The sequence below is a fragment of the Fringilla coelebs genome, assembly GCF_963513975.1.
Source record: "Fringilla coelebs genome assembly, chromosome: 2".
Lineage (NCBI taxonomy): Eukaryota > Metazoa > Chordata > Aves > Passeriformes > Fringillidae > Fringilla > Fringilla coelebs.
This window is the reverse complement of record NC_140029.1, coordinates 92,285,869-92,303,202: the sequence shown is the minus strand read 5'-3', so window position 1 is coordinate 92,303,202 and position 17,334 is coordinate 92,285,869. Positions and strand designations below refer to the sequence as shown.

At 44.1% G+C, this 17,334-nt stretch overlaps 1 protein-coding gene across 1 annotated transcript in view; it reads left to right on the top strand.

Moving 5' to 3' along the window:
- Nucleotides 1-10,347: 10,347 nt before the first annotated feature.
- Nucleotides 10,348-17,334, top strand: part of SLC22A15 (solute carrier family 22 member 15) — a gene marked incomplete at both ends in the record, with an annotated part of 32,166 nt that continues 25,179 nt past the window's right edge. Inside the window, one exon of the mRNA XM_084227106.1 lies at nt 10,348-10,434. Coding sequence (XP_084083232.1) covers nt 10,348-10,434 — 87 coding nt within the window. The remainder of the gene's footprint in view (nt 10,435-17,334) is intronic.

The following is a 17,334-nucleotide window of genomic DNA, read 5'->3' as shown; positions in this document are numbered from 1 at the left end:
GTCCCCTTCTTGCAGGAAGGTTGCTAGCCTAGTCTTTGCAAAAAGACCTGGGATAGTGGCAGTCCACTTCACAGCTGTATCTGGAAAAAGATCACATAACATCTTCCAGCACTGCTGCTGACTCCCTGTGCATCTCACAGAACTTACAAAAATCAGCTTTGCTCATGGGTTCCATTTCTCTAAGACTCCTAAAACTGACTTTCAGTTCTTGCCTCACTCTAGTCCCCAGGACATCTGATAATTTAGGGTGGGATTCAGTTCCCCACACTCACACATGAGGATCTGAAAAATAAACTGGCAGGCAGTGAGGAAGTTTATCTCTGATGTGAAGCTCGGAGCACTTTTTCTTGCCCACCCTGGGGTTAGGATAGATATCCCAGCCTCACTGAACAGCTGAAGAGTAACGCAGCTGTTCACACTTGTGCTTCCTTTATCCCTCCAAATGGAGCCTTTGCACCCTCGACACAATGCACTTCAGTGACTGCAATCATTAAAGGCGTTGGAAATAGGGTTTGAGACTTATGCAAACTCCTGCCTCAGGTGTCATGACCAACGAACCGATCAAAAATGCCAGCTCCTCTTAGAATGCCATCCCTGAATTCATACCCCACGGCAGATCTGTCACACAGTAGCCAAACATGTTAATACAGCTGAAGCCTTTAGGTACACTTGTACCCTCAAAACTCAGTGGAGTTGCTGTCATTCTCCAACTGTTCAGTGGCCTAGATGAAATTAGTTAGAAGTCTAAATGCAGCAGCTAATAAAGACACTGTATTTCCACCTCAGAAAAAGCACCACCTCCCTTTGCTACCAGATGTCCTCCTTGGCAGTTTGAGTCAATGAGGAGCTAAGTGATGGAGAATGAACCCAGTCTCCAAGAGGAGGCCTCAGGCCCTGAATGCCAGTAGTGGAAATTGAAGAAGGGAAGTTCTCTATTGCTGCTTCCTACTGGGGCTTGGAGTTATGTCAGTTCCTACTGATGCTGTTTGTCACCAGAATCTGATATAGCTGCTTGTGTGAACTGTCCCCTGCTCAGGAAACTTCTTTCCTTGGCTCCACACAGGTCTCCTGGAGATCAGTCTCGGGGACAGATCAGCAGAGCAATCCCATCAAGAATTGCAGGGTCTGAGGCCAACTGATGAGTACAGCTTGTGGATAACCAGATTTTGGGGAGAAGAAATGTGTATCCTACCCTATCTTCATGCTTGTTACTACCAGAAAGAATTAGACTGGGAGACCAAACTCAGCCGGATGGATTGTTCTCACAGTTCAGAGCTCCCACAGAAGGGGGAAATTGAGCAGGAACATTGTCTGCAACCTCTTCTGAGAAGTCTGTACATATGAAGGTTCTGCATAGCTTGAATTCAGCACCACCTTTGACAGCAAAAGTGCTCTCCTTCACTTTTACTTATATAAAGTGCTTTTACTTCATTTATATCAACAGTCCTAAATCAGATTGCTCCAAACGGCCAGCTTGGGACTGAAAGAAGTACTTTGGGAGCTGCTTACAGAAAATCACAGATTTGAGAACTTTTTATGCACTTTCTCCCTGCATTTCCAGCTGAGGAGCTTTCCCAGGTAATCCTTTCTCTGTGCACTGTTCCAAAAGAACAGCAGATGTAACAAAGCAGACAATCTCAGAGAGCTGGGGCTGTTCAGCCTGGAGAGGAAAACGCTTTGGGGAGACCTTAGAGCACCTTCCAGTACCTGATGAAGGGGGCCTAAAAGAGAGCTGGAGAGGGACTTTTCACAAGGGCATGTAGTGAAAAGCCAAGGGAGAATAGCTTTAGACTGAAAGAAAGGAGATTTAGATTGGATATTAGGAAGAAATTCTTTACTCTCAGGATGGTGAGGCACAGGAACAGCTTGCCCAGAGAAGTTGCAGATGCCCCATCCCTGGAAGTTTTCAAGGTCAAGTTGGGTGAAGCTCTGAGCACCCTGGTCTAGTGGAAGACCATGGAGAGGGAGTTTGGAACTAGGTAGTCTCTAACGTTGTTTTCAACCCAAACCATTCTATGATTCTGTGAAAGTTTACAGAACTACAAGTGGCATGGAAGATGCAAAATCTCCTATTTCACCAAATGAAGAACAAGGTATTGGCAGGTGGCAGGTGTCAGGAAAACAACAGGAGGTTCTCTTTCAAAGAACATGCAGTTACACGGTGGAAATCCTTACTACAAGACACAGTGAACAAAAGTGTGGGCAGGATTTTCAAAAGGGACTGGACAATGGAAGAGAACCTATCCAGACCTACTAGGCATGAAGGCATCAGCTGTGGCTGAACCAGCCACACATTGCAAGAAGACTGGGGAAGAGGCCTGGGAAATCTTGGGGTAAACTTTCCACCTTTTCTATAGTCTTCCCTTGGTATCTGCAACTCGTCAGTGGTAGAGACAGGACTGATCTTTGTTGAGACACAGTACAGCTGCTTCTATATGAGGTGCATACTAATGACACTGGAGGGTCAACTGGATTAGTCAGGTCTTAGAAGGAGCTCATTTCCAAGTCAGACAGCCCACCCTGGCCAGCATAGGCTTTCCCTGTGGCCATAAAACACTTACAGGAACTGAAGTGCAGGCATTCATGGCCTTTGACTCTGAATTGAGGAAGACATTCAAACCCAAACCCATAGAGCTGTGTAACAACTTTTACTGAAATCCACCCAGAACAGCAACATGATGTTTTGGAGAGGCATCCACATTTCCAGCAGACTTACAGAGTACAGAAACTATCCTGGAATAAAATCAGCAGAGCCAACAGGTTTGTTCAGGGAATGACCCACAATTCTACACGATAGAAATACTAGTGGAAATAAGATCTCCCTTTCCTTTGTCATACAAATCCAGAAAGACCAGAAATGTGGTTGCCTCTTGCTGAATGTATTTTGAATTCCTCTAGAACATGTTGATTCAGAAGATCATGTATTTTTAATGTGGAGAAATCCTTCTCTCTTTGGAGGACAAGGATGACTCTCAGATTTTAGCATCGTCCAGATTTTCTAAAAAGTCTTTGAGTTTGCTGCATAAGACTTGGATTCTACCATTTCAGTTTTCTAAAAGGATTTCTCCCATTCAGCCTACACTAACTCAAGACAAAATTGCTTTTGTGCAGTAGCCCAGAGACTTAAAAATGTGTAAAACTGCCACATGCATTTACCTTCAGGAATTCAGCTATGTGATTTAGAGTTGGGAAGGGTCTCATTCTGCCCTTCTCCTAGGTTTTGCCAACATAAACAAATTTAGTAGCTACTCTGTACCTGTTACGGCAATTTAAAACACGCCAGCAGTCTGGAAGACATGACCATCATGGCCAAGAGACAATATACTGGTAAGACTGGTATTTATCATTGCCTTGTTGGGAAGTCAACCCTTTGTAGAGCAGGTGCTGCTCTCACTTCTGGTGGAAAAATGTTCTTTGGCTTTTGCTGTATATCACAGCTCCATGCTGGAATAGTGCGATGTAGTGATGGGCATAGTGACTAATAGTCATAGCAATTAAGAACTAGATCTTTACAAGTCTGAATGGCAAATTTGCCTATCTTTTGCCAGAAACATCCGACGAGACCGCTTTCATATTCTGTCAAAGATTAATCCAGGCTACAGCATCCAACCCCAGATTTCAGCCATGCCTTATTTAAATAGCACATTTAAGCAGCAAGATGTGCAAGTTGCTGTCATGCCCTATGCTTCAGGAGACACGCCAAGAGGGCTGATGCTCGAGTGCCGCCCTGCATAAGCGGCTTGCAGGGAACTAATTAGCAGCGCTGCAAAGCCCCGCGGAGCGCAGCGCGGCCCCTCCGCGCCCCTCCGCCGCTCCGCCCGACGCCGCAGCGCTCGGCCGCCCCCTGCGGGCCCCCGCCGGCGCCGCAGCCGCTCTTTGTTCCCGGCGCGCAGGGAACCTCCGCCAGCTGGTCATTTATTGATGGGTTTTGTCCCGTCCTGAAAAGAGATTTAAGCATCTTCCTCGGCTCCTGCCTTCTGTTGGGTGGAAGAGTTCCGCCCTCCCGTTTGTTCCACCCGCGTCGGGCCAGAGTTGGCGGCCGGGAGGGAGCCTCTGACCACAGAAGGGCTCGCTTTTGCCTTCTTCCCACCCTGCTCTTTTATCCTAAGTGCCAATTGTTGAGGGTGCCGAGCAGAAACATGAGAAACGTGGCACCAGGGTAGGTTTAGAGTAGATATTAGGAAAAATTTCTTCACTGGAAAGGTGGTAGGCGTTGCAACTGGCTGCGCCGGGACCTGGAAGTGTTCAAAACCATCTAGAAATGGCACCTGGGGACATGGCCTTGTGGTTAAGATGGTGGTGCTGGGCTAATGGTTGAACTCAATGATCTTAGAAGTCTTTTCCAACTTTAACAATTCTATGATGCTATGAAACTGTGTCCTGTGTGTCTTTTTTTAACCCATAAATGAACTGTGGTGTCAGAACACAAGGATGACTCGAAACCTCCTTTTTCGTTGGGTAACAAGGGAAGCACCTGGGATTATCTTCTTCCACTGCCTAGCTGCATAAGTTTCAAAAGAGTTCTTTGCTGCAAAACCCAGACTGTGTTACTGTCCCTTCCTGGTAGTGAGTGAGGGTCTTCTTTCACCGACATCTTTTGTAGATGCTCTACAAGATCACTTTGAGAACTACAGTTCTTTGGAGAAACAAAGTCCACAAGACCTCTGTGACTTTGGAACTCTCCCAAATCTTTTAGCTGGAGAAATGCCCTACTACTACTGATAAAAAACCTCTTTGTGGAATTCTGTTTATTCACATAAGGAGTATCCCCCCCCCCCATGTCTAGAGCTAAATATACAGAATCCCATCATCCATGCATGCTTCCCCTGTTTTATGCAGAAGCCCAAGATGCATCTACATGGTTCCTTAGATCATACTTTGGATAGCCCTGAGCTAGTGCTAGCCAGAGCCTGGCAGTCCATATAACATGGTCTGTGCCTGCCCATCAGGTACAACAAGCAGGTCCTCATCAGACTTTCCATGGTGCTGCCACAGTGCTCCTAGGTCTCCAAACTTCTGATAATTTTGACCATGAGCTTCTACCTTATACTCAGCAACACTTGCCTGGTGTCTGGCTGTCTTTACACCTTCCTTTTTGAGGGGTGCTCCTAAATTATCACACTTCATTTTTAAGAGCATGACAGGAACAAAAGCCTTATTTTTTCAGCTTGGAGTTACTGTTGAAAGATAAGTTAGTCCTGTGATAATCTGCAGCAGAGATGATTAAGAAATTTAATGGGGGGGTCAAACATACCGAGCAGAATACCAGCACTGCACTACATGGCACATCTGGGATAGAAATAACTGCTGGAATCTATGAGGTTATCCTTACTTTTTGCATTTTGAGGGAATTGTGAAAAAGCTATCACTTGCCGAATGCCCTCTGCCTCCAAATCCAGAGTGCTGTTGCCTCTGCCAGACAAAACACCTGTAAGTGCTCCTGCTTACTTCTGTGGGATCTTCATCAGTCTCCAGAGCGAGGCATGGTCCAAACAAGTCTTTTGCATGCTGATGATATGGCAGAGAATGAATGGTGTAAATGTCAAGATTATGAGCCGTACTGCAGCCAAATGATGACTGCTTGGAAAGAAAAGAACCTACAGAGAACACATGAGTTCTCTCAAAGGCAGTATGGCTCAACTGTTCAAGAGAGCCATTTAGAGGTACAAGCATTCACCTTTATGTTCAACATTGTAATCGCTGTCCCAAGCACTGCTGGGAGGCCACAGAGGCCAATCCTGCTTCTTAAGACTACCCTGTTTTTTCTTTTTTTTTTAATGTCTAAGATTTTAGTATGCTTAAGCACAGAGGTTTGCTTCATAAACTCCTTTGCTCAATCTGAAACCCCCTTCTGTGATGAAAGCAGAGCTTCCACCCCAGGATGGACACTGTGGGCAATGTCTAAGTGATGGAAAACTGAACAGGATTTACAGAGGCTTCTAGCCAAGAAGGTGTTGGTCACAGATGTACACTTTCGGGCATGAGCAGGGGAGACATCCTAAGAGCAACTATCCTCTGCCAGAGATACATGATATGCGAGCAAGCTCAGATTTCTCAGGAACCTGAACTGGATCTGTTTTGCATCAGACAACTGTCCATCTAGGAAGGGACAGGGAATCAGCTTTTAACATCATTCGCAGTTCAGACAGAAATTCAGTATCCCCAAGCCTCATCTAAAATTGAAAAGTGCCTCCAAAGGAATTGTTTGTTGCTTTGTTTGCAAAAAGTGCAAACAACACATCAGAGAAGCAAAAATGCCTTGGTGGATTGTTTGGCTGCACACTTAGTCAGGGTATATTGTAATGAGCCATATGCTAGCTTTGCATAGTATTATGGGGTAAGCCAGCTGCAACGAGCAGCTGATTAGTCTGGTTGGAAAAAAAATCTTCATTTTCTGTAACAGGGGGCCAGCAAAGGCAAGCATTCTGGCAGATACTGTCAACCCTCTGCTCCTGTCATCGTGCTGTGGACCAGAGGAAGTTAAGAGATCAAGAGAACCTCTGCTTCATTTTCATCCTAAAGGAGGGGTCCCTTCTCAGCCCCAGACTTGTTTAATAGTAACAGGTTTTATGAACCACAACCCTTTTATATTCTTGTGGAATAGATTTCCACCACTCTTCCCACAGCTGCCATTCTCACTGCCACAGTCAGAGCTCAGTCTTTTGCCATTCAGTGTTCAGCATTCAGCACAGCTGATGTACTGGAAACCTCCTGTGAGGTGAGGGGTGGAGGCCATGAGGAGATGGGAACCTGATGAAGAGCAATATCGCAAAAGTGGCAACAGGACTGCAAATGTCCTTTCTGGCCCAAATGCTGTCTCTTGCTGTAGCCAAAAGCTAATGCCTACACAGGAGTATCACAAGAGAAGGTAAATATTTCCTTCAGATATCTGCTTTGAACAATTTGTCCCCTGGGGACTTCTCAGAGTCAGAGATGTTTCCTTTTTTAGATAAACCTCAGAAGAAGTTTATACTTTTTAGTACTTGTTGATCCTTCACTTGAACCCACTTATCTTCTGTCATCTACAGCAGCCTGGCTACAGAGTTTCATATCTAACTCACACTATCCACTCATGGATGACCTGAAACTTCCTCCATCAGGAACAGAACTTCTTTAGATCTCATCTGTGCCAAGTGCTGAATCAACAATTTGTGTGGACAACTTTGAATGGCTAAGCAATCCCCAGCCAGAAGGTGGGAACATCAGAAGTTCTTTTAAGGTCTTTTTTAAAACTACTATTGCTTGTGTTTCCGAAGAAAAATTACTGGCTATTATCAGAATATACTACAAATGAATATAGCAAATCTTGAAACACAATATCAGTGAACCAGAATGAGTTTTTAGCTCTAAAACTCTGATTTTACTCTTTTTTTAAAAATTTTAAATTCTTGTTTGTTTGTTTGTTTCCCAGAGAGGAACATAGCTTAGGGTTATCCCTTTGCATTTACATATATCTAGTACTTTGAATGCTCTGGGTCATCATTACATATAGACAGAAAAGAGCAGAACATATCTGGAACAATTATTTCAGAAAGGCTGCAAAAGAAGCCATGCAGCTGTCTCAGATTTGGGTTGCCCAGATGCATTTGATGTGTAACAAACCCATGATGGCAACAAACCCATGAAGCAGTAGTAACAGAGAGAGGGTTGGGAGCGATGTGGAAAAACCTAGAGGGCACCACATTTATGGCTGAGTAAGAAGCCTGATTTGCTCTCATTAAAAGAAAAATTCCCCACAGACAGGATTATTAAGACTATTCTTATTTGACATGGTTATTAATGAGGAGGAGGAGGGAGCAAATTGTACATTAATGAACTTCACAGACAATAATTCTCTGGGAAGATCTGAGGGCTCCAGCAAGGGCAGATCATTTGCTATTGGAGTGCAGTGCTATTGTTGACTGAAACCTCTAAACATTCCATCCAATCCTCTCCAAAACCACTGGCCTCATGGAACAGTGGCCTATCATTGCCAGTGAGTTTTCTTTAACTTGTCCCCATTGCCTCTTGTCCTGTTGGAAGGCAGCACTGAGAAGAGCCTGGGTTCCTCTTCTTCATTCCTTTCCATCAGGTTATTTACACACATTGTGAAGTTCTTCCCTGAGCCTTCTTGGCTTTAGGCTAGACAGTCCCAGCTCTAGCCTTTCCTCTCATGACAGATGCTCCAGTCCCTTAATCACCTTCATGGCTCTTTGCTGGACTCAGTTTGGAAAGCAGCAGCACAAGAGGGGACAGCTCCCCAACAGCTGTTTTCCCCAGGCACAGGGCATTGTTGCACAGTGTTGATATGTGTAAGGCCAATGCTGTAACTTCACTATGGTCGGGACTGGAAGCTGAATCAGAGGTGCTATCTCAGCAGAGGCATGGCACGAGCAGAGCAGAGGCATCATGTGGAAGGCAGCACCCCATGGAGGGGAATACAAAAAGCTGACAGTTCTTAATTGCTGCCCACATAGCAGGCAGAGCCTGGAGCTTGGGTGGCTGTAAGCAAGCAGGGAGCATAGGGAGGAAAACCCCCAGGCAGGAGTGCTGGAGGTCTCAAGTGAGACAGAGATGAGAAGCGCCTGGGGAATGCAGGATGCACACAGCAATTTGGGGGGCAGTACAATCCTGACAGGGAGACACGTATCATCTCCTTCCCTAGGGTCTGTTCACCTCGGCTCAAGAGTCAGGGAAGAGCTGAGTGTTGATGGTAAAGCTCCCTGTTACTGGACAAGCTGGAATAAAGCTGTGGTTGCCACAAAGTGTGGCTGACTGGCAAGAATGGGAAGGATGCAGGGATATGAGTGCAGAACTCTCAAACACAATGACATGTCCTCCACATCTTAGCCGAGCAATAAAATGAGACAAGTGCAGTTGGGTGAACAGCAGAAAGGTCCTGACATTTCAGAAATCCTTTGCTGTTTTGCCTTTAATCAATCTGTTCTAAGCCTCAAATATGAAAAGAAGTGCTTAGGGCAAAGGTGAATTTCATTTTAAGAGTAAATTGCTTTGATGATTGTCGATTTGCCAAGATTTTTTCAGCACAGAAATGGTATTATTTCCCAGACTCTTGGCATGGTCCTAAAGGTCACAGCTCATGACAACTCTCTTCCTTTCTATTGTTCATACAATAAAAGCTACAAGCATTAAGATGTTGCTTCTGCTTCTTAGTACTGCTAGGTAAAAAAAAGCCTCAACAATGTAAGTTGTTTCGTGTTCCTGGAGCTTTATGGAAAAGGTGTAATGAAAATGGACCATGAAAAGATCATTGCCATTTTGCAAGATGCCTATTTCACTTGTATTTATCTCTCTTCCCTTCTCTATGCAGTAGAGTTCATGCTCCTTCCCAACCCAGTCCCATTACTTCTAGGTGAGAACTTCTACCCCGTATAGGCTCTCAAAATTTTTTTTCATCAAACACACTACAGCTACCGTTTTGTGGAAACTGGTGTAACGGAGACAGGCACGTCCTCACCAGGCATTAAATCAAGAACAGTAAGATTTGTGTGGGTGCCGAACTGACCTCTAGCGGCACCTACACAATAGCCTTATGTCAGAATGTCAGATTCGGCTTTATTTATTTTTTTTTTCCCCAATTATCGGCAGGTAGGCTATGAAGTATCACTGTAGAGCACTCCACAGCTGAGGTGTGCCAGCATTTTGGGGTCCGCTGTGAACTGACAGAACTTTAGCGGCGTGCACTCTGTGGGTACAGCTTCCCACGGTGCAAACCCGCTGAGCGCACACTGTAACTCCGCTGTGCTTTGCTGGATGAAACTGGACGGCAGGAGCCCAGCTGCTGCATGGACAATGCCATAAAACCGGCAACACCTCGCCACCATGGATCCAGGGCAGGGGCCAGCGCGCGGCCCTGGTCTAATCAAGGCAGCAGAGGCAACACCTCTGTGCCCTTTCCCCTTCCCAAGAGCTGTGCCCAGATGCGGCTGCAGGAGGCACATCCCCCGGTGCCGAGCTCACTGTGGGGGCCCGGCCCGAGGCCCCTCGGCGCTGCCCCTGACGGCTCCCGCACGGCCGCTGCCCCCGCGCGCCGCCCCTCACGGCCCCAGCCCAAACCGCCGAGTACCGGCCCGCGCGCCTGCGCTGAGGCCGCGCGCGTTTCCGCTTCCCCGCCGGGCGCCCGGGAAGAAGGGAGGCGGCCGCATCCCGGCTGCTCTCCCCGGAGCCTGCGCATGAGCGCCGCATCTCGCCTCCCGCCTTTCCCTCCTTTCCCTCCTCCTCCTCCTCCTCCCTCTCCTTCTGCTCCAGCTCCGCGAGGGCCCGGCCGCCGCTCCGCGCTCCGCCCCGCCCCGGGAATGCGCTGCTCGGCGGCCGCTCGTAGGAGCAGCGCGGCGGGCGGGGAGCGGGATGGAGGTGGAGGAGGCGTTCCCGCTGGTGGGGCAGATGGGCCCTTACCAGGTGTACCTGTGCGTCCTTCTGGCCGTGCTCCTCCAGGTGAGAGGCCGCCCTTCCCGCCCGCTCCCGTCCCGAGGGCGAAGCAGTGCTGGGAGGGGGATGCTCTGGGTGCGGTGGGCAGTTGTTCCCAAAGTATTGGGTGGATATCCCTGCGGGGAGTGCTGCCCGGTGCGAAGGCTGGTGTGGGAGGGCTTCTACTGAGGGCTGCTGGTGGCACTAACACGTCTTCCCCTCTGGGTCTGTCCTGCAGCAGCGTGCTGCGCTCCCGGGACACTGGTGACCTCTGCCCAAAGGCAGCGCTCAGTTCTGCGGAGTGAATTTGGGGCAGGCAGCTGATGCTCTCTGCGACGCATTTCCTGGGCGGTTACACCTTGTGCCACTCGTGGAGCACATTAGGAGCTGGTCAGGTGAAGGGCTGGCTGAGGTTAAATGGAGGTTTCTGTGATCTGGACTCGAAGATGTGGATTTCTGTAAGAACCTCTGTTGGGAATCCTGCGTGCAACCTGGAGTAAATGGGCTAGACTGGGATTTTCTAGGTTGCATGTGGCTTGATTGTCACTGATAAAGTGACAGGTGGCCACTGATACCTCTGTGTGCAGAAGCTCTCGTGTAACCAGCTGACAGGTGATGATTGCTTATGGTGCTTTGATTTGCCCCAACTTAACTCTTTGAGTACAGGGGCAGTGCCTCTCCATTAGGTATTGGATGAGGCCCAGCATTTTGGGTAGTCAGATGTGTGAGATACAAAGCTGGAACTAAAGTTGCATGATAAAAGTGGAGTCCAGAATAACAGTAGAGTGCTAGAAGAGAACACTCTTCTAGTGCTCTAGAAGAGACAGGCTCTCTGGAGAGAGAGTTTCAGAGCCTGCATGTACAAGTGATGTGCTCTGCAGTCATGGTTGTCACCTTTCAATTTCACTTCATCTTTGTGCATATTCCTGTGAGGACAGGGAAGGAAGACAAGAATAGTATGTGTACTGTCACAGTCAGGCATAGGACAGAAGTATGGTTTGAAACTAACAGAAGTCTGATTTACCCCATGTTAGCATCAAAAACTTCATTGTCATGAATTCAGCTAGGCTGAAAAGTGCTGGGTTACTTCCACTGTGGAAATTTAATAGTTGCAGGAAGGAAGAAGGGAACATAAATGTCCTCCCTCCTCTGCTGACCCGTATTTTGTACTAATCAAGAACTTCAGTCATGAGCTGTGAGACTGAAGATATCTTTTCGTGGCAACCCCTACTTCCCCTAGAATCACCAAAATATTAAGCTTTATGAGATGACTGAAGAAGATTAAGATGCCCAGTCTTGTTGGATGGGAGCTCTGTACTTGGTTGCAAAGTTTTGATGATAAGCACCAAAAGCTTTGTAGGTTTCTATTTCCTTGTACTGTTTTTTTTCCCCTTTCTTTCATTTATACTGATTTAGCTGATTAATTCCTTAAAATTAGACATTGCTTATTCTGCTGGCCAGCTGGCTAGAAAATGTATATGCTCACTGAAGATTAAGACTTAAGGAAGCAATAGTTACTTCTTCTTCCAGTGCCGATCATGTTCTGGAATGAACTGCAAACCATGGCAAGTGCTCTGTGTTTCCAGAATTTTTAGTATGGGTCATCTGTTCTGTAATGTTTGTGTTCATTTGTTTTGTTTTTAATGGATTAACTTGCATTTCTCATGGGAGAAGTAAACAGAAGAGTCTTTGCAAATCCTGGAACTAATTCAGAATAAATAAGGAATGATAGCAGGTTTGCAGGTCTGCTTTTTTTCTTCTCATGTTATCTTTAATTCTTGAACTGTACCAATGAGTATCATCCTCTGACTCATAGGCTTTCTTTACTTCAGATCATGCAGACACAGGAGTGTGTAAGGAGTTTAGATGTGAAGCTTGTTGTCTTTCAGTTGATGAGTAGATTTGGACTTATTCGTCTGGTTCCTGCTTGGGTGGTTGATTGCTCTTTGTGTTCCTTTATTGGTGCCAAGTTTACATAATGTGTCACTGGGAAGTGCGGGAGCAAGACTGAAGGCAGGTTCCACGACTGGTGTTAATCTTTTCTCTGGTTTATCATCAGCCTTTGGAGGATGGACCCAAAGGTAAGTAATGTCTCATGTGTGTGTGATGTAGAATGTAGATCTAGGAAATCGTGGGCTCCTGTAGTGGATTAGATGCAGCATATGGCAGCAGAATGAGAATTCCTGGTAGTCTGTATCAATGGCTGTGCCATGATTATTCAATTTTGTTGCTAGTTTCCCTGTCCCTTTCCATGTGCTCTTTCAGCTGGCCTATATTATTATGTTGGCCTGTTGATTTAAAAAATATATCTACATTCTTAAAGGTAAGAATACCCAATGTGTAAAAATATTTGTCTGCTGCGTCAAGTCCCTTCATCTTTGTAGCCAATATCCAGAGCTTAGACTCTGTGCTTTCCCTTTCTAGTAAGATTCCCAGCAGGTGTGCTTGCTTTTCTTGTAGTCTTTTATGCTTTTTCATTTCTGCATGTTATTAATCTCTTTGAGTTTCATACTTTGTAAGTATTTTGCTTAGTTTCAGTGATTTTTTTTTTTTTATATAAATTTCTACAGTAAACTACTCCCACCAGGTAGCCTTAGTGATATACCAGTGTATCTGGTCTCTGAATTTTAATTACAGACATAGTTTAGTTCACAGAATTTCTTTGAGTCAAGCTCTACCAAACACTTCTGTCTGTAGGGGTGAGACTTTCCACATAAGTCAGTTTTCAGGTGAGCTTGAGTGAACTGGTACTTGATATGTGCAATGAGCTTACTGACATTCTGGCAAAAACCTCCAGGTTGCTTCTAATCAGAAAAATGTTTTTCTATGTTATCAGTGGAAAACTAGATTAAACGTGAGTCTTGTGGGCTCCTTCTTTCATCTTCCCTGATTTCTATTATCCTCTGCTACCTGCTGCTGTTACTCATTAACCTGCTGAGCTATTATTACATCAAGGTATGTCTGGCTTATTCACTACCAAGTTAATAGGAATTTGGAAGATTTTTAGATGTATTCTATAGCAATAGTTACTAACTTTATAATGGACTGACAGCAGCTGACTGACAGTAGAGAAATGTTTTCCCAAATAACGTGGAATTACAGAAAGACCAGACTTGCCTGAAGAATGTGAAGATTGACTAATGATGGGAAATTAAGGCTGGATTAGTCTTGCATTCTAGTATATCTTTAAGAAAGTGAGGGAGAAAGAAAGGGAGCTGATAACTCTTAAAATACTTAGGAATTTATTTTGAGCTTAAAGTGAGTACTTCATACCTGTTGATTACTAGAAAGGTTGTTGCAACGTTTTGAAGAAATTGTACTGAAGTATTATTAAAGAATAGTGTTTTGGTGTTGGTTTAGTATGTGTAGCAATGTGAAACAAAATCCCACACCATGATCAGATGCTTGAGAGCACACAAACATACTTTAAAAATAAAAAGTTTTTTTGTCTCTTGTTGTTCATCATATCTGGTTGAACGAGTCCGGCCTGCGCTGGTGAACTGGAGTTACAGGATTGCCCAAGCCCAAACAGAATGGAAATGTGCTCTTACTGTATCTCTACTAAAAGGCTTTAAAAAACATGTTAAAATTCAGAAGGGAGTTCTTGTTTGCACAGCTGAAAAAGGCTTTGCCTGAAGTTGAGTAATATGCTTTCCACAGTAATATGGATAATTACCAAGGATGGTTCTTCCCATCCATCTTGGGAACTCCTTACTAACTGAAGGGAGGATGTAAAAGCAGTTAAGATAGTTACATCAAGTTGCTTGAATGATATCTTTGCCTTAAACTGTTTGTGATGCAGTGCAGCTGTAATGAATGGTGTTGCTAACCTCACTTTACTGTTGACAACAATATAATGTATGACGTATGTCATTACAATATCCCAGTGCAGAAAGATGGTCTTTAATCATCCCATCTGCACAAGTGTTTTGAGGGAAATTACATTCTGGGGCATGTGGCTTAAGTACTTTCCAAATCTCTAGAAATAATTCAGAAGAAATGGTGTCTGTCTTCAGACAGGATGCAGATGTGATTCCCGATGTAGCCTTGCTTAACTGTTTCTTGACATTCTTATCTATGCCCTGTACATACTCTACCTCTTTTAATGGCATGAGACATCACTCTGTAGTTGCAATGACAGTAATGAAATACTTGGTCAGTGAATCTTCTTTTAATACTTACATTTGCTTGAATCTTTTAAACTTTTCTTTGAACCAGCCAGAACTGATGGTACATTGAACAATTTATTCCTGGTCCTTGATGATATGTACTATTTGGACTCTTATCTAAATATGAAGAGCAAAACAAATTGGAAAAGTAGTGAACAATTTAAAATTAAGAAAGGAGAGGGATATATCACAAATTGCATTACAACTCTGGTATAGCGTGCTGCAGTTGTTCCAGGGGCATCATGACAGGTACGAGTGTTTGCTCAAAGTTACTTGCACTGTAACTTAGACACAGTTCAAGTGTCTGTAAGGTAAGTGAGCAAGGTGGCAGATATAAAAAGGATTTTCAGAATTTCTGTGTAATCTTTTTTGAGTTTGATTTCCTTAATGTTTGTTTTGTTTTCTGTATGTGGGAGAAGTATGAGTTTTAAGTCTGTCTGATTCTCAATAACGCAGTTGCAGAATGTGTGTCAGACATGTGCAGCCACTTCCGTGGAGGAGAGATTTCAAATGTGGCATGAATACAAACATAAGATGTAGCGACCCAAATGTTTTTCTTGAGGAAAGCTTTGTATTCTCACATCTTTTTGTGCATTGTATCCTCCTCAGAACATGCTTATTTTGAAGGATGGTATTGCTTTCCATGTAAATATGATGAAGGCTTTTAGAGTACTTGCATCACTGAATAAAAATCCTTTTTCTGGTATAGCATACACCTCTTTGGGAGGACAAGTAAAAGAGGTGGGTGTGAGTATGTAAGCTATTGATGCATAAAGACCTGCTGTCGCTTATTTAGCTAAGAATATTTCCATCTGAAAGTTGGTGGAACTGCTAAGTGAAATCCTACCATTTACATCAATTGGGTGGGGGGAATCTTTCCAAAAAAAAAAAAGTAGTTCTGGTTCACATGTGACATTTGATTTCAGTGGTGCTAACCAACAATCCTTGACCTCTTTGTCCTTCTTTCAGATCCAAAACAAACTTCCTTAAGACAGACAATCACCTACCTTTAATGTTATTATATTTATAACCTTAAAAATATGAATGCAGCTGATACAGATATTGTAGTATTTTCTGCAGAAAACCTGAAATAACAATGCTGGGCTGTGAAATGTCTTATTAGCAGTGGAGTCCTTAACTCTCAGATACAGTGCAGAAGTCTGGATGCTAATAGTTGCCTCCTTACTGATTAATTTTAAAAAGCTAACTTGCTTCTGTTTGTTTTTTTAAAAGCTAATCCCTAGTGGAGGGAAGTTAGGAATATGTAATCAGCTGCCTTCATCTTCCTTAAAGTTATGTCGTATCTTAATCATACCAGTGCATCATTCACATACATTTATCTCCTTTACATTTATCTGCAAGAGTAGTATAGTCAGAGCAAGCTTGATGTAGAGAAGAAATGTGAGCAGTAACTTCAAGACCTTCCCTTCTTTAGCTGTATCTAAACTGCAAAGCACATGCAATTGAGCCTGTGTTTAGGTGTTTTTAAGTGCCAGTTGCTGGATGTTCTTACCCTTCTAATGATGACAACATTCACTCTGACACTAAACCACACATTCTGTGCATGTCTATCTGTATAGACGCCTCTGCTCAGCTTCTGCAATTTAATTTACAAGGCTGACTTCAGCTTCTGTGCAGTTCAGTCCAAGAAGATGCCTGTTCAGTGTGCTGTTGTAAAGACCTTAACAGAACTACTGCTGATGGGCATAGCAAGAAGCATGAGTTTTGGGAGAGGCACAGAGCAGACATTCTGAAGGCTTATCTAGAGAAGAGTAGAAGAGTATTCTGCCTGTTTAAAAAAAAAGGCAACCCAAAAAGCAAACCAAAATCCAACTTTCTTTTTTTAAAAAAAGAAGAAAGGTGGCTACATGGTGTGTAGAGTGAAGTTGTCTGAAGGAACTTGCTCTGGGGCTCTTTGCTGGAGCTGTGGCTGAATGCCTTGATTTTTGTGAAGTCTTTTTAAAAACGGGGAATGGAAGGTACCTGCAGGCACAGTGTCAATGGTGATTGTCATCTTTGTATGGGCTGTGGGTACATATGGGGAGATGTTTTCAGATTATTAATAATAAAGTTGTTATTACATAGAATATTTGGTGCAATGGGATTGCATTTGGACTCAGTGGGAGCTGAAGCAATCCTATCTTCTGCTATTTGCCTTTTAGTCTGTCCTCTAAGCGCCCTTGGAAGAGCAGCCTGGGAGTTAACAGGCATAATTCTACCGAGCAGCAAACACTATGGGTTAAAAATATTTGTATTATGACACATTATCTCCCCTTCCTTCCTTTTCTGCCCCTGTGTACACACAGTCTCTAACTTGCCATGTTTTGTAGGCAATAAATTACCTGTGTTTTTCCACTAGCAATATCAAGGCACTCCTCACTGACATGTCTCCATTTTAGAGGCTCTAAATTCCTTTCCTCTTGGGTGAGAAAATTAGTAGGTGTGTAATTGAACTCAGAATAGTTGTTTCCCACTTGCATGAGATAGTTGCGCTTTATTTCTGATAAAGTTTTGTGGTCTGAAATGCCTTTGTTATTTTAACTGGAGTAGTTAATATAACAACTTCTTTAAGACAGTGCTTCTTGTGTATTGTTTACATTAAGCAGAACCTGTTTGCTTTTTCCAAGGGTTAGCCCAGTGGGACTGGAGTCCCTCTGGAGCAATAACATCTATTTTCTAGGTCTTATCTGTTTACAGTATGATCTCTGAGTAAGTTTGCAGTTTAACCTGGTTAAACGTTGTGTTTACCTGGTCATTT